This window comes from Ixodes scapularis, unplaced genomic scaffold, assembly GCF_016920785.2.
Source record: "Ixodes scapularis isolate PalLabHiFi unplaced genomic scaffold, ASM1692078v2 PGA_scaffold3__209_contigs__length_174095766, whole genome shotgun sequence".
NCBI lineage: Eukaryota > Metazoa > Arthropoda > Arachnida > Ixodida > Ixodidae > Ixodes > Ixodes scapularis.
The window spans coordinates 10,536,684-10,557,485 of NW_024609868.1; the positions used below are offsets into that span (position 1 = coordinate 10,536,684).

Here is a 20,802-nt window from a genome sequence, read left to right on the forward strand (position 1 = left end):
ATGCAAGATGGTTTAATTAAGGAACATTGAAAGCCATAGATATATGCGTTTTTCGGTTACCGAGGTATACCCGGAAAACAACATTAAATCGCCGCCAAAGGCATCGCGATAATCATCGTCGGCGTATATCCCTAGGTTTTCCGTGAACCACGATCAAAGACCAAAATTACTCGTCGCACGGTGTCTGCTAAATTGACAACTTCGGAAGACGTTTCCTTACTTTCAAATTCAAACTTTGTGTTGCCTGACAAGCGTCTGTATTCCCCAGAGCAGCAGAGAAACAGCCTAACACTGGAACAAAAGAGCTGCCACCAAAAAGCGATTCTACCGACAAACAGTGCATGGCGATTTATACCGTCAAGCGAGGAAAATTATGACAGCAAAATTTTGCGGCCCAATCTATGGGATTTGAGCATAAACGGAGCGCGATATTATGACGTGCGACCTCGCACATCGACATTTCTGCTTCTGTGGGCGTTACTGTCGAGGGAGGTAGTCGCTTATAACACCAGTTGAATCCTGCTCCCGTTTTCTCAGTCCATAGGTGGGAATGGCCACTTACTAAGAGGGGCCCGGAAGCAGCCCCCGGCCTCCTGGGTGACCTTGATCTCGAAGCCTTTCCGGTTGGTCGTGATGTCCGACGTGAACACCATCCTCAGCTCGTCCGCTTCCCTCGGGAAGGGCAGCACTGAAGAGAGAGAAGAAACAAAAGACAATACACTTCAGGAGTTAATTTTATCTACGCAGCGCGGTGTGCTCATGTTGATGCTAGCATTACTTTATATTTTACGTGGTATTCGGATTGTAATGATTTCGGACAGTATCCGACTGGAATGAATATCCTAGCGTCCTACAGCAAATATAAACGCAGTATTTTTTTGTTTTACTTTTTTTTTTTAAGTTGCAGCCATCTATTTAGCCTAGTTTAAGGATTGTACGAACTAGTTACTCTAGTACAGACTACAAGAAAAAAATGATTTTTTTTTTTTAAATTTCGGCATGAAGTTTTGGTACAGGATTTTGACAGCATGCGACAGTGAATGAAACGAATTACACAGAAAGAACAGAAAAAATTTGAATTAATTTTGAATTCATATCATTCTCCGAAGACGCAATGTCGGCTGGGTGTACGCTCTAGCGCCTTCATATTCGTTTGAGCTGCGTGCAATTCGTGCCGATAGTAATTTGTACTGTTTTCACTCAAGTCTCCTCACTATTTTGAATCATCCAGTGACGCAAGTTATAATGATCTCCGAGCTACACCATTGTGTGCGTCCTTGTGAAACTTAATTCTTTCGCCTGGATAGGATTTCTGCAAATGCGACAACTGTATGGGACCGTGTCATAAAACAAGCCCATTGCATAGTCAGGAGTTTCTTCTGGGAGGGGGGGAGACTGAGGCTGAAAGCTCTGATCGCTTGACCGAGTTAAAAATCCACTGAACAAAATGAACTATGATGGACGGCAGTACGTGGCATGGGGAAACTGAAGTCCGGAACATGTTGTGTGTGTGTAGGCGTTGTAAAGGAACATGTTGGCAACTCTTTCAACGACTACAAGTTTAACAACGTCGTAAGTGCGAGCGAATGAGAAGGTATTCAAAAGAGCACAACGCTTTCCGTGGTCCTGCTGTGCGTACGCGTGCTGGTGACGTGAAGGCAATAGTCAAGACAACATGCTCGTGCTCACAGCATCGGCTTCGCTCGCACTTATAGCGAAACATAGGATAAGGGGCATGATGGCCTAGAAGGTGGGATGTGATCATCGCTCGCTTCTCTCAGCAGCGTAAAGAGGTCCCTCGCTTCGTGCATCAGCGCCACGTTAATCGGTACCATCTGGAGGTTGGCAGCAACACCGCAGCGTCAAAGTGCAGAATTTTTGGAAAATTGGATTCTTATTATAAAACGGAACGGGAAATATATATAAGAGAAGGGGCCGTGTTCCCATTTACGGCAGAGCAATACCTCTACATGCTATTGTAAGAAAATGTCCAATCCACCCGTTTGTGTTCCCACCTTCTAGCTCTGGATTGCGAGGTAGCTGCTCTCCGCATACATATTAGGCTGCACTCTGTAGGAACGGCGGGACCGCTTTGGACCGCGCGATCGTCACACCTTTTCTTTTAGCCCACCAAAACACAGGGGAAAAAATCATGAGTTGGCTGGAAGGTGCCCGCGTGGTATGTATACCGCCCTGACCTTTGGAAGAGCCGCTGCGGAAACCACAGAGACGCTCGCCGTTGTTCTCGAAGGTCAGGGAGTCTGCTGTGCAGTCGAGGCCGTCCTCGACGTCGAAGTCGATCATGTCCAGCCGCACCTGGCAGATGCCCGGCCTGGAGCGGCGCACGGTGTACACGCAGTACGAGCCCGGCGGGTAGTCGCTCGGGTACTCGGGGGACCGGATGATCTCGATGTCCCTCGAGACCGTGCGGTCGCAGCCCCCTGCGGCATCACGGGCACGGCGATCTCTTGTCTCAGTGGTACAGGCACACTCACAACGGAACTTAGTTAAGGTGTTTTAGCATACGGTTAAATGTGGGCTACCGCGACCACGGCACGGCTTCTGGCGGGCGCTGAAGGGTATGCTTCGAAGTCACAAAGTCACAGCGCGAGCCTCTGGGCAATGCTGCTCAAGGCGGTTGTCTAAGGTAACGCTGCGTTAAAACTGCTTATTTACGTTCACTTCTCATTGTGCAAACCGATATCGCGATTACTTCATCGAGATCTTTCTTTTTGAAACTGCGTCCTTCATCGACCGACGTACCAAACATACTGAATTATGCTGGGCCTCGAACAGACCGAGCCTACACGTTTATTTTCATCCTTCTCGGGGCTGGCTGCTCCACCATGTCTGTCTCTGGGAACACGTGACCTTCAGAAGGAATGCGTGCTGCGTCGATGTCCTCGGTCCAAAGAGCAATTATATTCAGTGTCCTGCGGACCATCTATAAAAGAACCTAGACAACCGTTGCCACATGATAAATGTATGGCATTAATAGGGTCAGGTCTCGCGCAGTGACAAGGTGCACTGAGCGACCACATAAATCGCCTCGTCTGTAAGTCATTTGTAAAAATGGCAACAGTACCAGAACACTTTTATCAGGAGGCGCCTAGCGCTTAAATGTTGGAACTCCTCGTTAAGCAGCTATGATTAATGCTTTTGTCTGTAGGGCTCACCGCGATGCCTAGCTCTTTCCATTCTTGGCTGCGTCGAGTGCCGCCGACGCGAGTCGAATACGGAGAGAAACCGAGGGACAGGAGGAGCTGAGAGCGCGCGGTGACGTCGGAGTGCCCAGCCCTGATTGGAAGAATAGTGAGTAGACGGAAAGGCTAACTGCCTTTGTCTCTTGTCTCCCTCCAATCACAGCAGACAAGAGAGTCGTCTGCTCAGCGGCTGGCGTTTGGCGTTCGAACGCTAGATCCTGCGCGAAGAGCAGACGACGTTCGCCATGATTGGAGGAAGACAGCGGGTGAATACAAAGGCAGCTCGCCTTTGTGTTTTTGTACCCGCTATCCTTCCACTCCGAGTTGGGCGCTCTGGCGTCCACGGCGCGCTCTCATCTTCTCCCCTCTTGCATTTTCTCTCCGTACAAAGTTGGTAGCAAAGGCTGCCCCAAAATGTGTGCCCGTGCAGAAAGACGTCAGGGCACGTTCACTTTTCGAAACTGTATAGTAGTATGACAGTTGTCACCGTCCTCTAAAATGTACGTGTGTGCACAGGGTCTGTGGAGGGTGTGGTCATATACACGCAAGATGAGAGATATTCCCTGTCCTTCGCTCCACGTTCGCAAACAGATGGTTTATAAATTGTTTCACTGCTGCAGATAAATTAAGGGGCACATAGACAATATTCGCCAATTCAAGAAGCAGCCTCGCAAAATCGCTGCACTTTAGACATCGAAAGTTAGTCAAACAATGCTCTTGAGTGTATACTCGTTGTTCGGATGTGGTTATACGTATAGAGGGTGTAGGTATTTACTTACTCTGGGCCGACGGATTGAGGCAAGAGTTCTGCAGCTGTCTCACTTCGATTTCGAAACCGGAGTCCGCCCTGAATCGGTCAGAGATGAAGTAGAGGTTCAGAAAGTCCTGCTTAAAATCGTACGTCCCTGGAAAAAAAAAAGAAAAAAAGAATGACACGAATTTTTATGTAGTGTGGCATTTTTAGAAACTAGTTTGAATTAATTGTTTGCTCATACGGCGTTTAAGTTACTTCATATTGTATCTAGCATCATTGGGAGACGCCAGGCACGTAGCCAGGGGGGAGGCCCATGGGGCCCGGCCCCCCCCCCCCCCCCAGAAAAATCTTCTATTTTGCTGGGACCTCCTCTCCCCCCTCCCCCTCATACAGCATTTTGTCATGGGTGCGCCCCCCCCCCCTCCCCCCCCCCCCCCCCCCCGAACCAAAATCCTGGCTACGTGCCTGGGAGACGCATTTTGTTTCCGGCCTCGACTCCTCTCCAACTAAAGCCGAGCGCCCCAATCTGGTGCCAGCACCACTGACTTCAGTCCGCTTGAGCGCTGACCTTCGCCAAAGGAGACAAGTAAGACATAACGCTTTTCACAAGCAGCAGCTCGGCAGATCATGACACCGGAAAAGGGGAGAACCGTTTGGCCATCTATGCTGTGGCATTGAACCGGTAAAATGACACGCACAATGTTGGCGCGCATATTGAATTTCTGACTCCTCGGTCCAACCGTTCTTGGATCTTCGTCATTCGCCTCCGGTAGATCGCAGTCGGCTCGTCGTGTTCTTCGGCAAGAAAGTACGCTCGGTCACTCACTATTCCCTAAGATATCTACAAGAAGTCTGTCTCCATCGGATGTTACAAGTAAGGGGCTCACTGGTGCCCGTGTAGCGCCCGCAGAGCCTGCTCCTGTCCGGCAGTTCTAGGTAGTCCTTGCGGCAACCATAGCTGTTCTCCAGGTTGAAGCGTTTGAAGCTGATCTGGACTCGGCAGACGCCGCTGTTGAGGCGGAGCAGCGTGTAGCGGCACCGCATGTTGGGGCCGTAGATGCGCGGGTAGCCCGGGGACCGGATCAGGCCAGAGGGACCCAACAGCCTCTGGTCGCAGCCTCCTGCAGAGACCCCTTGTTGTCATCGTGTGCTCCGTGTGATCTCAGTTGACTCGGAGGCGCACGGCTCAGCGCATGAATACGCTCAACAGGAACTTTTCGTAGGTCGTATCAAAATAGCCCACCATTATCGCGTGTAAGAACGTTTCGTTCCTATGCTCACTGACAGGTCTCGGATGCCTCCAGCGCGCGCTCGCTGCCCTCCGTCGTGCTTTGACTGCGCGTGTAGGCCTCAGGCTCAAGAGACGCCGAAGTGTTATCAAAGGTTGCAAGCTCGCGCTGGAGGAGGGACAACTGAAAGTCTTCCCTGCCGTTCGTATCCTGTCGGTGATTATACACCATTCCAATGTTTACAAAAATCGCAGCCCACATTATGCAGGCTGTCGAACCCGAACGTGAACCGAAAGCCGTTATTTTTGACCGAACCGAAACAAAAATCCGCATCTGACGAAATCGGACATCTCGTATTGAACCCGAACCGGAACGAAACTGGAATTTCACGTGGCGGCGGTTACCGTTTCATTGGAAAACGGTTCGGGCTATAGTAAAATTTAAGCCGCGCCCTCTTGCGGGTGGCGGCGCGAAGTCAAATTCATATTCGCGACAGTAGAGTACGCGGCAAAGCTTTCACTAAACAGCGACGCGTTTGTGCAGCACTGCTTGACATCAGCGAGTCGGCGTACACTTCTATACACTGTTTCACCTTACGATAAAGCGCAAAACAAAACAAAACAAAAAAAAAACACTCTGCGAGTTACCGGAGCCAATCCATAGCTCGGAGAGCGTACACGCGTCCTCCGGTTGGACGAAGTGACGCGAGGAGCGTCACGTGACAAGCTATGAGCTATACATTGACTCGGGTAGCTTGGACCGTTCATCGCGGTGCATCGAATATGAAACGGGGTATACCTGACTATGCCAAGTGGCTAAAGAGCTATTCTTTTCTGTGCGTGTGTATTTTTTTTCTTTCCGCTGAGCAATATTTCTCAAGGAAAACAAAAGCAAAAAAAAAAACAAAAAAACTGTTGGCCTTTTTTTTTTTTTTTTTGTCTACGGTGGTAAAATCTGGTGACGCCAAGAGGCGAAGCTGGCGAAGCCATGACGAGCAGGACATCGCTGCGCTGGACGCCGAACGCCCAGAGCAACCCCTAAACGCTGCTTGAAGATTTTTTTTTTTTGGTTTTTCATAAACAACATGTGGCTCGTTTTTTGCTTTAATTATATACCGCTTTTTGCTGTATCTCCTCAAGTCAATTGTTTGAGCAAGGCGTTCAAGCGTGCGGGGTGGGTAGTTTGGGGGTACTGTGCATGTTACTTTGGGGGTACTGTGCATGTTACTGTCACGGTGTCATTGTGAGGTGCTGGTTGATTGACTTCATACGTGAGTACTGTTTCCGAGCACCTATATAACCCCGCAATTTGCACAGAGCAGTGTTTGCTAGAAAAAGTAAAGATCACAAAACGAAATTAAACATATACTTGTTTTGCTCTCCTCGTTTCCGCAGCACGGCTTCTGGTGATTTTTTTTTTTTTTTTAACGCGGAAAATGCCGTGTTTTTATTTAGCACCTTTTTTTATTTTTAAGAAGTGTGAGCTGTGGACTTATCTTTTTAAGAACCGGCTTGAACCGGTTCCCGCTTGGTGGAACCGGTAACCGAACCGTTATTTCGAATGCATCACTGAACCGGAAACGGTTCAGTGAGCCTTCTGATGCTTTTGAGTACGGGGTTATCGCCCAGATCTTTTTCTGGAGCGGCAATGAACCTCCGGGTCGTCCACATCTTCAAAAGAGGATCGCAATTCCGGGCTATTTTTAACAATAACGAGTAACACTCCTCATGGACCTTTTCCGTTTCGCGTCTTTATTCCGGTATTCCAACTGCGTCATCGACAAAGAGAGGTGGACTTCACGTATTATACGTTGTAAATAACCCTAGATGTTGTACGTACACCGAACGCCACTGTTAGCGAGAACGCACGATTTGCGCTTTTTCGAAGTTTACTTTTGAAAGGGTCATTGGCGGGCGTCAAATTTTATCGCTTACGCGAGTGCCCCCCCAAAAAAAGTACTTCCGCCACACTAGTTTGATGAAGGCCGTTTGACTCTATGAGGGTTATTCGCTGGACGCCGTATTTGAGGACGCTGTTTAAAGCGCATGCTCAGAACGAGCTCACGTTAGTGACCGGCAATCTTGGTGGTGTGGAATGCACGTTGCAAAAGAACAGTGGAAGCTTGCCATCAGTACGCCCTTGGCAGTCGCGCACACAGCTATGCCTGACAGTGAATCCTCCCTATAGGGGAGTATTCACAAAACCGCGTGCTCTCGGATCAGTGCGGGGCTGCGGCACTCTAATAATCGGTGATAATTACGCCCTCCCAAAACTTTGCTTGTCCGTGCGTCCGCGTGTACCTCGTGGCACTCAATCACGTGACGTGACATTGCGTGACGTCATGCGACACCCCGACTTGACACAATAACGGCACGTGAAGCTTAATGTCTCCTAAAAAAAATGTAAACGGTCGCTCCTTCCACGCACTGTATGGGACTTTGAAGATAAAGGTTCGATGCCAATTTTTCTCATACACCCGTAGCACGTGCAAATTGGAGGGGGCATTAGGGTCCGTGCAACAAAGTACACGAAGACATCAGCGAAGGTACGAGGAATTACACAGAGACAATCACGAGTTGCGAGATCCACCTTGGCCACAGTCGTGCCGCGGATCCGTCCAAGCAATCAACACCGAGTGTTCAAAATGTGGTGAAGTCCCGTAGCGGATTCGTGGTTTGGGGCACCTGCCTTTCAGCGGTGCCGCGGGTCTGATATAGACGGTAATAAATATTATGTGGCGGGATCTGGAATACTGAAGCCTCTAGTGGAATGATTCACGGTAAGTTGGACAATTAACCAAATTATGTTAAATATATTTTTTTAATTAATAGCTTTATGGGTCATGCTACAATCGCAGTATTAACGACAATTTCTAATAGAGGCTAAACAAATTTAAAGAATTTGCGAAAAGGCAATAGCTGTCAGTCACGTTAACAAGCGCAACAATTAATAATCGAATGTCTCTCAGGCTTTGAAGATTCGAGGCGGTGTTGTCGGGGCCTGCGGAACCGACTGGTGACCGCCGCGCACACTTTGACTTGTCCGCTGCTTTCAACATCAGGGCCGCGTCCCTATCTGCGACACAGATCGCGCGCCTTTTCGTTTTTCCCACCGCCAGCTGTCGCCGCTCGATTGCGGGGCGGGCACACGAGAAAGCGGGCGAAGGGCGCCGCTGCGAAATGGAGAGCGTTCTCACGCGTGCCGAAGGGACTGCGTCCGCAGGAGTGGGGCCGCTGTCTCACGTAAACGTTGAAGCCCCGTCCGGAGCCGAAGAAGTCGCTGACGAAGGTCATCGTGAACGACTCCGACCCGGGAGTGAATTCCAGCAGCTCTGGAGCGAAGACAATGGTTGGCGGGCATCCCGCCACTTCATTCATGCAGTGCCGATGCCTCGGGATGCGTGACGGCGTCGCGATTGATGCTTCTCCGACATCGATGACATGCGCCGCGCACTTACGCTCGACTGAGGTGTATAGTATATATATACCGTATTTACTCGAGTAATAGCCGCACTATTTATGCACAAGGCCCTCGCGTCTACTTTCCCACAGAACGGATATACAGCCAATCATCTCGTTGCGCATAAATAGGGAGTTTTCGTAGATCGTCTTCGCCATCCCGCAAGGCCCTCCGCAACCCGCTACGATAGCGGGAACTCCACAGTCAAGGCTATCGGCGCGCAGGCGCAGTAGCAACTTCTTCGTTGCGGAACGCTTAGCGGAGGGGTCAGCGCGGTCTACGAAAACTCCCTAATAACATAGCGAATAACCAGACCGCGAACGCGATTCTTCATAAAAATGCAATCTTTATAGATGGTATCTTCGCACAAAGGCCTTATTTCTGTCCTATAAACAGCTGAAATCGTAGTGTTGATCACGGTGATTGGCAATCTGCGTGCTCCGCGGAAAAGCGAACCCTGAGGTTTTTTTCATAAGCAGTGCGGCTATTACTCGGGTAAATACGGTATATACGGCTCCTGAACCTGCGTCGCTCACACTACGTTTCACTTAAAGGGCAACTCTAATGAGAAATTAGCATTCTTATTTGCCTCGAGAATTGGTTCGAGACACTGCAGTAAGACCTTGCGGTCTTCCGCGAAATTTTACCTCGATTACTTGCGGAAAAGTCGCATAAAATTTCTCTTCCGATGACATTTAGATAAGAGCCAAGGCTGCGCGCGTAAGCTCATTGCCGTTAAGAACTTATCGTCGGCTGCACTAACGTGCTACAACTTCTGACGTCACTCTCGGTGACGTCATAGGTGCCTGCGTGCTTTTGCGCGCTAGCAGGCCTGCAACGGTGCCTTCCTTCCCTGTAGGGATGAAGGAGGAAAAACGCTGACAGCGTCACTGATTGAGGACCACTGACGTTTTGAAATATGGTTGCTGACGAAAGGAAACTCGTGAAAATTCTGTGTGTGCATCCGTGCTTTCAAAGTGAAACATTTCACTGTTTTCGTTTCGAAGTTGGGTAAGGCGTTTTAAATTGTGCGAACTTTATCACCTAATACGGACATATATTCAGTTGCCCTTGAAGGTGAAACGGAGTATACTAGCCTTCCGGGTTAAAAAGACGGACTATAGCCATCAGGCACAGCTACGTAAAGTTCATAACACAGCGCACCTTCCGTCGAGAATTAAGTTGGGTTGAGAATGACTGGCGAGTAAAAAGAAATTGAGAAGTACACTCCTTTAAGCGCAACATACCCTGCTGTGGCGAGGAATGACGTAGTACATTTAAAAAGAAAGGCGCTGTACTATCTCGTGGCTTTCTGTAACATTCATATAAGACGTCTAACCCATTTTTCTTGCGTTGCGAATGTTTTATAGAATATAAAATGCACTCTCGATTAGGCACTTGACTAAAAATGTAAACACCTAATCCTCACGACGTTTATTTACTCTTGTACGTATCCTTTTTTTATTTTTTTTATCTTGGAGCAACAAAAATAAGAACAAATATGCGCTACGTAAAAATGAGCGAGCAGTTTTCAAGCTTTCTTCGGGCCGTTAGTGTGCGTCTTCCTGCCAGCTCCTCAGCGCCGCGAAGTGAAAGGTTAGTGTAGTTGTCTTTCGACGTGCGTGGAAGCAAGCGGTGTGCCGATGAAGCTCCGACTCTCTCACTGGTTCCCGTCACTTTTCCGCAGAACCGGGTTCCGTCGGGCAGGTCCAGGTAGTCTCTGGAGCAGTATTGGCGCCGGTCGTTCAGCGAGAAGTCCTGCACGTCCAGCTCGACGACGCAGACGCTGCGGTCGGCGCGCCAGACCCGGTAGGAACAGCGCTGGTTGGGCGGATAGCCGACAGGGTAGCCCGGGGACGACAGCACGTGCGAGTAGCCCAGGACCTCCTGGTCGCAGCGACCTGGCGACCCCGCCGGACCGGGTTTGTTTTGCCTTTGTTTATGACCCCCAAGATAACGCCCATGCACGGCTTGCGAACAGAAGGCGCAAGCTCCTGGCTTGGTGCCGCTCAATACAATCAACATATACAACGAGATTACGCTGATAAATATGTGTTGTCAACCGGCCACTGATGGTCCTATACAGACAATCATCTATCTCGACTGAACTGTGAGTTTAGCAAAAAGAAGTGATACTAGAATTGGTGCTAGAATCGGCACGACTCACGCAATGGCTTCTTTGTTAAGGCTGAGGTCGATCCAGTGGAATAAAGGGAACGATGTACAGTCCGCGCTTTTTTGTAAATGTGCCGAAAGAACTACAGGTATTCCTCTAGCAGTCCATAGTGGCTAGTACGTTATGCAATATTTCAACCTATATCTTTTGGTTGTACTGTGACTGTGGGCTGCGTCTTGTATCAGGGTTTGTGAAATTCGTTGAGTGCCGCCTCGTCTCGATATGATAGAATTTGCACGGGGCTGTATCTGTAACTGCGTTCCTGGAATCAGGCACTGACCAGAGGGCGATTTCAGCCTGTTAACTCCATATTCATGTGTACATGTATTATCTAAAGACATTCCGCCCTGTTCACATATCTTATATATTTAGAATTACTATTCACTATTCGCTCACTGTTGTTGCAAAAAATGCTGAATGGCTTGCAGGCTGTCAAACAGTTCGGCCACAGTTGTCAGTGCATACTGTGTGACAACTATTTAATGTTCTTTGACCGGGTAAAATATGTCGATCCTTCATGATGATGGCCGTCATTCAAAGGTGTATAATTAAATCACATCACGTAAATTTCTCTGAAGACGTCTAGGGCCCTTCGTTCGCCGGAGTACGGACACGTGTTTTCTTATCTCTTTTTATACTATATGCTTTCTTATGATCTTATGTTCTCGACAGGCCCTTGTCGCTTTAGCCGGCTCGATGATGTACTCTGCATAAATTTGTATGTTACAAATAAAACAATTTTATTTTATCTTGAAGTGTGTAGATAGCTCACAGTGGCAAGTATGGGATAAGAACCGTCGTACCACCTCGTCCCCCCCTTCCCCCTCCCCCCGCCCTATTTTTGTTAAAAAGTACATAAATAGAACGTGTCGTTACAAATTTTCCAGAGATGTGCGAATTATCGGCTCGACTCAAATAGCGCAGTCTCGCTTTAACACAGTTAAGAAAACCGGTTGCCGGGGCTTCCCCTGTCATTCTAAAGGTTACGAATGGCGCAGTGTTATTCGATGTGAACCAGAATTCGCGCACTCCTGAAATTTTTAGTTTGATTTAAATGATGGCAGCATGTTGACAAGGACAAATGCCTAACAGACTAGACACGACGGCGTTCTTGTATGCTGTGTCAGGAGTGCTGGAGACCGTCATCCCATGGCCCTGTGGCAGCGTGCATCTAACTAAAATTAAAGGAAGATCCATTGGTGGATCCTTAGGAAGTGCGTGAGCATGACCCTTGGGAAACAACCACACACGAACCCCCTTTGGGAAACACTAACGCTGACCCCTTAATTTTTTCTCTTTGGGTTTTCTCTTTAAACTTGCTCTTCTGCTTCCTCTCTATATATATGTGTATTTTTTTTTTGCTGCCTCTTTTTGGCTTTGTTACGGGGTCAGTGTTAGCGTTTCCCAAAGAGGGACGTGCGTGGCGTTTCCCAAGTGTCATGCTAGCGCATTCCCTAAGGATCCACCAATGGATCTTCCTTTAATATTTTGCCGACTACTTGGACCAGCGTATACTTGGTTCACACTCCATTTTGTAGCACAAACCAAGGCATACGCGCCCCGCACACCGTCAAGTTCAGACTCGCCCTGGGCCCAGCATCCGCGCGTGCATCGGCTTCCGCCCCATGATGTCACCTCCCTCTCGTCCTTGTCCTTCACTACTCTCCTCCTCTCTACGCGTCGCGCTTCCCTTTCCACTGTTTTGTTCACAGACGGACGCCGTCAGCTTTTTCCTGTCATGTGGGTACTAATGCTAGCGCATTCATAAAACTCACTGCTGCCAGTCTGGGCCTGTGGTCGAGTCACGGGGTTGAACTCCTGCGGCCGGGCCACCGGAGGGTCGAAGTCCTGCGGCCGCGCGGCGGGAGGGCCGAAGTCCTCCGGCAGCGAGTCGGTCGGGAACAGGGAACTGTCCGGCAGGTCGTCCGAGCAGGTGTACGGCTCCTGGACGATCTTCACCATGAAGCCCTTGCCGGTCTTGGCCTCGTTGCTCGAGAAGAGGAAGGTGAAGCTGCTGTGGCGACGGGAGATGCTCACAGTCTCTGCGCGGACACCGTGCTGAAGTTAGGGTCGGCACGAGCAGTTGCTTGCCTTTAGACGACTATTAGAAAAAACGTCACACAAAATAAAACGAAGAGCAATGAATTATAGTCACTGGCGACTGATCTCTGGAAACGCGAGGCACGGCGTTTCTGGATCATCTTATTATCATTCGGCAGCAAACGAGACTTCTGTCGTCGAAAAGATCATGGAAAGCCACCCAGTACATTTTTCTAGACTCTCGGTGACTTCATTTATTAATCTACAAATAGCTACGTCGGTCGCGTGACTCCGGCACCATTTAGTGAACCGTGTCTTACAAGGACGGGCGTGATGACATCAACAAGTTGTCGATGCCTTGCAGGTCGCCGTGCGTGCCACCCTTTGTGCCGTACTTGGGGCCATTAGCGGACCTTAGCGTGTTTTCTGTGCTTCTTGGAATTAAGTTGGCCAGAATTCAATTATGTATAGCGGCTTGTCGTTCTCTAGAGCTACCTGGGGCGAACATTTCGAGGTTGAGAATTCGCGTGTCTGCCCTGTGCTGAAGGCCAGACTTGTACGCAGCACTGTCAAGTAACTCTGTTACTTGTAACTGGTAACTTTTCATTTTTAGTAGCAAACTACCAAGTTATTATTTTTTTTATCTTGGAGAACGTGGACAACAGGAACTTTTTCTTCATTCCGAGTCGTGCTGCGGTTGCATAACGATAAAAAAAAATTACCCCGGTGGCAAAATACAATTTTAACGCCTCCCAAGCTCGTAGGCTCGTTTTGTTTGCCAGAACACATTGAGATCAGCATACTACACAACCGTCAGCTACTTTTGATCACAAGAAAGGTAATTGCTGTTGAGGGAGCCCAGGTAGCCCACGAGGCGGGACCCACGTGGGCAGTCTGCGCAGCGTGGGCATGACAAACGTGGGGCACCCACCCAATGCCCCGCGGTGGTTCCCACCTCGGCTACGCGAAGGCATGCCCCACTTGGACTGCCCCTGCACAATCCCCGTGGGTCCCATCCCGGCCACGCGTGGGCATGCCCAACTTGGGTCCCATGTCGGCCATCGGTTAGCGTATACATGGGGGCTCCACGGAAGGAAAACCGTGGGCAGGCCCAACTTGGGCTGCCCTTTAAACACCCCCGTGGGTTCACGTGGTCTCACGCGTGTGTCCATACATTGTTCAAAAGACACAGTGTTCGCTGCAAACACGTTTGCAGACAGTTTCTGTCCTACCGACGTGACAGGAGCGTCGTTGTACAGGGAAGAAACACGCCCCTTGACAGTCTCTGCAGACTATTAGCGGCGCGATCTAGCAGCTTTAGGATACAGGCGCTAGGGAGACTCACTGGTGGTGTCCGGTGGAAGCGTGCCGCAGATTTTTTGTCCGTCCGGCAGCAGGAGGTAGTCGTTGAAACAGTCCGGACTGTCCTCCAGCTCGAAGTCGTTGAAGGTGAGCCGCAGCGTGCACACGTCGCTGGTCCGCTTGGGCACCGTGAAGGTGCACGTGCGGAAGTTGTCGTAGTCGCCCGGGTAGTTGGGGCTGAAGATCCAGCCCTCGGGCGTGTCCACGGTGGCGTCGCAGTGGCTCACTGCGAATTGGCGCAGAGCGACGATAAAATGAGCGGGGTGTTGGCTACTCGTTAACGACGTGTTTTCTCTCGCGTTTGTGTCTCCCAGCCATTTCGTTTTGTGGAATCTGTTAGTTTTTATTTTTTTACGCACCAACGCACGGCCCTGACGTCACGCCGCTGCGGTGGTGTTATTGTCGGCACGGCGCATGCGCAGAAGCTCACGTCGCGTGGATCTGGTTTCTGCGCACGCGCATGTGCCCAGTGTGGCCAAACGCTGACTTGTTTGTAAGCAGCGTATCGGTCTGTAAACTGTTTTGTTTCCATGGCGTGCAATAGGCTGTTTGACGCTACGTATTTTTTATTGTTTTTTTTTTTAATTGTTTTTAGGTCGGCTTGGTCCCACGGACATGTATTTCTTGCTTTTGTGAGACAAGTTTGTGTAAGTGATTTTACGGACTAAAATGCATACTTCTGAGTAAATGGTCTTTCCATACAGTAGACTTCCTCCAACTTCCACCCGTAGCAATCGTAATAAGCAAACGTAGCTTTTCTTTTTTTTTTTTTTTTTGGGGGGGGGGGCGTAATTTGTAGTTAATTGATATGGAGTAGCTTGAAAATATATATATTTTGTGTTAACGTGTACTTACAAGGAGACATTTGTGTACTTACAGAGAAAAATGAAACCAGACAACTTTAAGTTACAAACTAACTGTTTAAATCGGTTGCTATGTGAAAAAAAAAAAGCCTCTCCTTTGTTTCTCTCTATTCTCTTTTTCTCGCTCCGTCTCAGTTTTTGTTTGTTCGTGTTGTTTTTTTCTTCCTGCCAAGAAAAAGAAAGGCGGGTAAACTATCCTATGATATTTTACCTTTCCATTATGCGAAAGAAATGGTTTTAGAAAACTGAAAAGCCACTGATCCCATTTGTCCTGCTAAATAACGTGGTTCTAAATGTCCCGCCGAAGACCACTGAATGTAGCCATCAAAACCTTCACACAAGTGCCATCGCGGATCTGAAGTTCGTTCTTTGACGTGTCGAGATTGATCCATAGCTCGACTAAGTACTACAGAGCGAACCTTTTGTTATACTTAGCAGAAATCAACTGCCCCATTCGTTGATATATATAAAGCAGCTATATAGTTTGCTTGTTTATTTTTTTTTCTCACCATGTTGGGTGAGAAATATTACATTTACAAATAGTTACTTTTACTGGCATCTTGAGTGAAGGGAATATATAGCTACGGGTGCAGTATTCCTTTTACAATATTTGGCAATATACAAAACAAAATGAGTGACGATGACCATCGGAATGAATTTGCTGATCTTCGGAAATACTATCTGTAGAAAATTGACTCTCAGGGAATTACCGGTTTTTAACTTTTAGTGAAACCAGTCAGTGACATCTACGGATCAGTGATAAGTGTACTTGAGGTTTTGGATCACTGAAACGATGAGAAGAACAAGTTTTGTGTCACTATCGCCATTAAAACGACCGACTGCCGAGTGTAATAATAAAAAAAGTAATTAGTCGTTAGTTGTTTATACAGCGGGAAGTTAGTCTGCCTGAACATGGCGCCATTGTTACCCACTGTAGATGAGAAATTTAGCCAGTGACGCACTACAGCCGCTAGCCTGAAGTCTTTAACGTGCATCACGCAGCAGTGACACACGACCGCACGCCGGTACGATGCTCATCCAGATCGAAACGGGCAGGGGTGTGGATTGAACCTAGAATGCCTGGGTTCTGCAGCGAGAGCTTTCGCTCCACGTGCTCCGAGCTACTGCCGAGTGCGTTGAGGGTGTCGTAATAATACTGACTGGATTAAGGAAGATTCCAAAGTGGGAACCGTAGCTGCTAATTTCATGGTGCGCAGGGGTTTTACTGCGCGGAACCAAAAACAAAATCGGTCATGCGAACTGGGTAACGGTCATGGCAAAAAAACTCGAAACCGAAGTACAGAGAAATAACAGACACCAATCATATCTTACTTTTATGTTGTTGTTGTTGTTTTTGTTTTGTTTTTCTGGCAAAGGAGTTTTATTTTATTCTTATTTTTCTCGTGCAGCTTTGCGGATTTTAACCAAATTTCCCAGTGTATTTGCGCGTAAAATTCGACTTAACTGTGAGCCCGACATAGCATTAGTGAGAAGCTAAGGGAGAGGAAATGAAAGCACGCGGAGGCGTCCACTGCGCGCTCTCGTCTTTTCCTATCTCTTAGTTTCTCACCGTATCGATGTCCTTAGTTCTCTAGCGTGACGCATCTGGCCTGCTAATCATCCCTCTCCGCCTCAGCGCCTCGTTTCTCCTTTCCGTAAAGGGTACATTCAGCGAAAGCTTCGAAGAGATCTCACCTGTCCTGAAGCTTTCAAGGTCTCCAGTCCCCTGCAAGAGAAAGAGTCAGGTCCTCAAAAGCAGGCTCGGCAAGTGGCCATAGTCTTCCGATGAACGTCTGGATGCCCACGAGCGAACCTCGCTGCGTGTGTGTTTCTCGCCGCTGGAACGTCGCGTATCCACCGAAAGAAATCAACAAAAGAATGTATACTTTCTCCACGTTCCAGCAGGAACTATACGCGAAATTGTTGCGTTTGTGGCAGCACACGCGTGCTGCCACTTCAGGACACGCTCGAGAAGACGTCGACAGTTTCAATGTCCCAAGGCCGCTCCGCAAGAGTTCTTCTGCGGCTGTGCGTTGTCTCGTCCGAGTGTCTACGGTTCGTGTTGTCTCCGTCGGCTTGTGTAGTCGGAAAGTGAAGTTTCGGAAGCCCCCGGTGGTCCAGCTGCTGCCACGACAACGTGTGCGCCTCCATCCAGTCGTTACGTGGAAGAAGAAACCGACGCCGCCTTTCTCACTGATTACAGAACTGTCTATTACGTCGAGCATGCTTCACCCACGGTGTACGCATGGTAGTTTCATGTTGTTATCCGGGGGCTCACTGCGAGATTGTATGTTACTGGACGGTGGATGAAGGCGCGTTTTGCCGATATGAACGTGCGTGCGTGCGTCTGAAATGATTGCCAGTTCTGACGCGTGGATTTATCGGCGCAACCCGTTACGATCGGGACAAGTATAGACATTCATGACATCGTTTTGCTCGGAGCGCGCCCGATGGCACAACGGCTCATCGCTTGTTAACAGCAAGGATTGCTGGTGGCAGAATGAAGCACACGAAATCTCGCTGTTGGATTGGCGGCAAGCTGGGGGAAATCACGGTCGCATGCACCAGTCGTGCATCAATAAACGGATTTTCCATCGATGAATGTGAACGAATACCCCCATTAAAACCCAAGGGCTCTTCCTCTCACACGACATCACGTGACGTCGGTAATAATCTACAAGGAGCGCTACCGTAGTCCCCGACAACTTAAGAAACGCAGGACGTGGTTTATTATGTTCCCGCTTCGTGATTGGTCCTTCGGTGTTCTCTCTTGCCGCAGTTTGATTGGCTGCGGAGCGATAATTAGATGTCCAGGAGTCGCCACGCCGTGCGTTTTTTACACTCTCTGTGACTATGCGGAGGGCAAGTTCGTCTGCTTCTTTTGCAGAGGTTGTTGTGACGTTAGAACGCCGAGCTCTGATTGGCTCCCGTTGGAAGGATAGTGGGAAGACCGCTAGGCGGCTTGCTGTAAGGTCTACCCACTATCCTTCAGTCGGAGCCAATCAAAGTTCGGCGTCGTTCTGACGTCACCACAATCCTCGCAAAAGGAGCAGACGAACTTGCACTCTGCTTAGCACGCGACGCTGTGCCGTTAACAATGGTGCAGAAATTTTGAGTTCGCCCAGAAAAATCAATTTCGGTGTGCTACAATGCAGCATCTTTGCTTAATAAAGTCGTTTTTTTTAAATAATTATAAAGCTTGTTTTGTTTCCTTTTTACACACACACAAAAAAGGAAGACGTTAGAACTAAAAAGCTGCTGTTGCAGCTTGACGAGGTCCTGACGCGCGCCCAAGACACCTTGACGGGAAACAACATTATTAAATACAAAACATCATAGAGTGGAAAGGTTAGACAATGAGAGGGGGGAAAAGCTTACGGATAAGTTGTTTGTTTAAACGCCGTGTCAGATTTCAGTTTGAATACTAAAATTTGCGCACTTAAGCAACTTTTATTGGTTCACCGTCAACAAAGCGACTCACGTGGAACGTTTATGGACAAGATTGCCGCGTTTAAACGAGAAGGGCTTCTAAATTAAGGACAATTCCGCCGGTATAAATTATTTTTAGACGTGCTCTAGGGGTTATGTATCATTAACAATAATAGCGGCGGCATTGTGCACAAAGTTGCATGTGAGAGGAAGAGCCCTTGACAGCACGAGTTGTATATTGCACCTTCACAACATAAGGAAACTAACATGAGAGCAAAGGTTTGATAGCGCATTACTTCGCGACATTTCTACAAGAAAACAGATACACTGGTAATGAGAAAGCGACACGAGCATATTGATTAAGGAATGGTTTTACCTCAACAACACAAGTTTATTAAAACGATCAAAATATTTAAACGCTTTCCTTGACTTTTTTTTTTTCTTTTTCTTTTTAGATGAAGTGTTCCCCTGTGGCTTGGATTAGACGAGGAATATACATTTATTTCAATTCATGTGATCCTGTCTTATAAATAGTAATATTAAATTTATACACCAAGCGCTGTTGCACGTTTCACCTTTTAGCACGGAATATAATGAATTCAACGCCTACATTCGGAACATGTCCTTCTAGTAGTCGTGCTAGTTAGTCCTGGTGATGTTTAATGTGAAATCCATCCCATTGACACTTTTTAATCATATAATAGTAATTAAAACTTAAGAACGATATGGCGTACACTCTGTTATGAATAAAAGCGTGACTATAGCACCCGAATCAGTTTAATTCTATCCACCAGTGGTCTGTGTGTAAACAATTTGATCTCAGTTTCATTTAGCCGAATCCATGTGCGTAGCGTACTTTGTGTCAGGGTAACTTCATTCTTTGACGCTGGGAAATCTACAAGCAATATTGACGGAACAGTGTCCCTACCTCACGCACCTAGCATAGCCTTACAAGGTGATTATAGTGAAAGCTCATAGAACTCGCTACAGGTGATCTGATCGCCGTTCTAACTTCGTGGGCGCCTCTAACTGGACACATCTAACGGAAGAAAAATGTATCGCGTGGGATATTGAGACAGTGGCTAGTTCGTCTGCCTCTGGGAGAGTCTGATTTCTTTGCTAGGTGAGCAAAAGAGTTGCCTCAACAAGATTGACTCACCGTATACACCGGAGCAGACAACACTTGGTCCGCAGATGACCGGTTCTGAGCCAGAGCTCCTGGTACGCTGCTGGCCAGGAGCCAGGTCAGGAAGACCATCGGCACTGCCACAAACGAAGACGTCCGCTCCATGTCCGCTCTTGCCGAGTGTCAGCCGCCGACTCCGCTGGAAAGATCCGTTGACCGTAACCTCGAGACGATCGGTCGCTGTCTCATGAATGCCCCAGTGGTGTCCAGTCGCCGGTGCAGGAGCGCAGCCTACAAGAGCACGCTCGTGGCGGTCTTCTGAGCAGGGCCTATTCATCTGCGGATTGCGCAGAGTTGGGAGGACGGCGGCGGAGAGGAGGATTCCGTATGGTCGGCTCTTGGCGTTGGTCCGCCGTCGCCGGCAACTGGTTCCTCCTTTGTCTTAGCCGGGTTCGGGGAGGTGCCGCGGAGAGGGTACCTCCGCGTAAGCTGCACTTGGCCTCGGGCCTTTGTTTACGAGGCGGTTGTCTGACGTCGAGGGCCGTGTTAACGCTCGGTCCGCGCGATGGACGCTTGTCCGCCGCTGGGGACACCGTTTTCGTTGTTCGTCTTTTTTTCTTTTTTATCCTATGTCTGTTTTGTGCGTGTTCCCCTTGTTCTGTCTTGTGGATCTCGGAGGTGGTGGCGGTCAGGACCGTTGACGAATGCAGCCGTCCAAGGTTAAGCGCGGGAACGATGATCATTGGGCTTCGTACTTCGTTCAAAACATGGCGAGGTGAGGATTATATCATCCGACGCCTTCGCTTGCTCAACCTTTTCTTGTTCGCTCCGTCATCATTTGTCGGCGTCCGGTGTCAATGAATGTAGGTGGGGATGAAATTGTGCGTGGCTGGCAAGTTATAATTAGTCTGGCTCCCCGATTAATGACGACTCTGCTTTTTGAGCAGGCTTCAAAGAGTGCAGCCGCACATGTGCAGTTCCCTGTAATCACAGTATTTCGGTTCCTTTCAAGCCGTATATATATGTGCATACCTTTTTTACTTTCGAATGGGCTGTTAAAAAGCTGATACTTTTTCAAAGCATACATTCACTTGAGACCGCAGGCGTAGCGTGGCAAAATTAATATTGACATTTGAAATACTACGAAAGAGAAGTAAAACA

At 48.5% G+C, this 20,802-nt stretch overlaps 2 protein-coding genes across 2 annotated transcripts; both read right to left on the reverse strand.

Annotated features, from left to right (window-relative positions):
* Positions 1-533: 533 nt before the first annotated feature.
* On the reverse strand, positions 534-13,468 carry LOC8031972. Its single transcript, XM_042292548.1, has 5 exons — positions 13,357-13,468; positions 12,597-12,863; positions 4,845-5,078; positions 3,983-4,108; positions 534-688 (listed from the first exon to the last, which is right to left on the reverse strand). The coding sequence occupies exons 1-5, from the start codon at positions 13,466-13,468 to the stop codon at positions 534-536; spliced, it is 894 nt and encodes a 297-aa protein (XP_042148482.1).
* A 724-nt stretch (positions 13,469-14,192) lies between these two features.
* Positions 14,193-20,085, reverse strand: LOC121837100 (protein SpAN-like). Its single transcript, XM_042292549.1, has 3 exons — positions 19,675-20,085; positions 16,782-16,812; positions 14,193-14,449 (listed from the first exon to the last, which is right to left on the reverse strand). The coding sequence occupies exons 1-3, from the start codon at positions 19,804-19,806 to the stop codon at positions 14,193-14,195; spliced, it is 420 nt and encodes a 139-aa protein (XP_042148483.1). The 5' UTR covers positions 19,807-20,085.
* Between the last annotated feature and the right edge of the window lie 717 nt (positions 20,086-20,802).

What these genes read in the sequence shown, in the direction of transcription:
- LOC8031972 (XM_042292548.1), bottom strand. Translation starts at nt 13,468, where the DNA reads ATGAAAAGTTACCAGTTACAAGTAACAGAGTTACTTGACAGTGCTGCG. An exon ending in ACAGGCCCAGACTGGCAGCA is followed by an intron (nt 5,079 to 12,596) that starts GTGAGTTTTATG and finishes GGGTCTCTGCAG; the next exon opens with GAGGCTGCGACCAGAGGCTG. An exon ending in CCTCAATCCGTCGGCCCAGA is followed by an intron (nt 689 to 3,982) that starts GTAAGTAAATAC and finishes CTCTCTCTTCAG; the next exon opens with TGCTGCCCTTCCCGAGGGAA.
- LOC121837100 (XM_042292549.1), bottom strand. Translation starts at nt 19,806, where the DNA reads ATGGAGCGGACGTCTTCGTTTGTGGCAGTGCCGATGGTCTTCCTGACC. An exon ending in TGTCTGCTCCGGTGTATACG is followed by an intron (nt 16,813 to 19,674) that starts GTGAGTCAATCT and finishes TTTCTCTTGCAG; the next exon opens with GGGACTGGAGACCTTGAAAG. An exon ending in CCTTGAAAGCTTCAGGACAG is followed by an intron (nt 14,450 to 16,781) that starts GTGAGATCTCTT and finishes GCCAATTCGCAG; the next exon opens with TGAGCCACTGCGACGCCACC.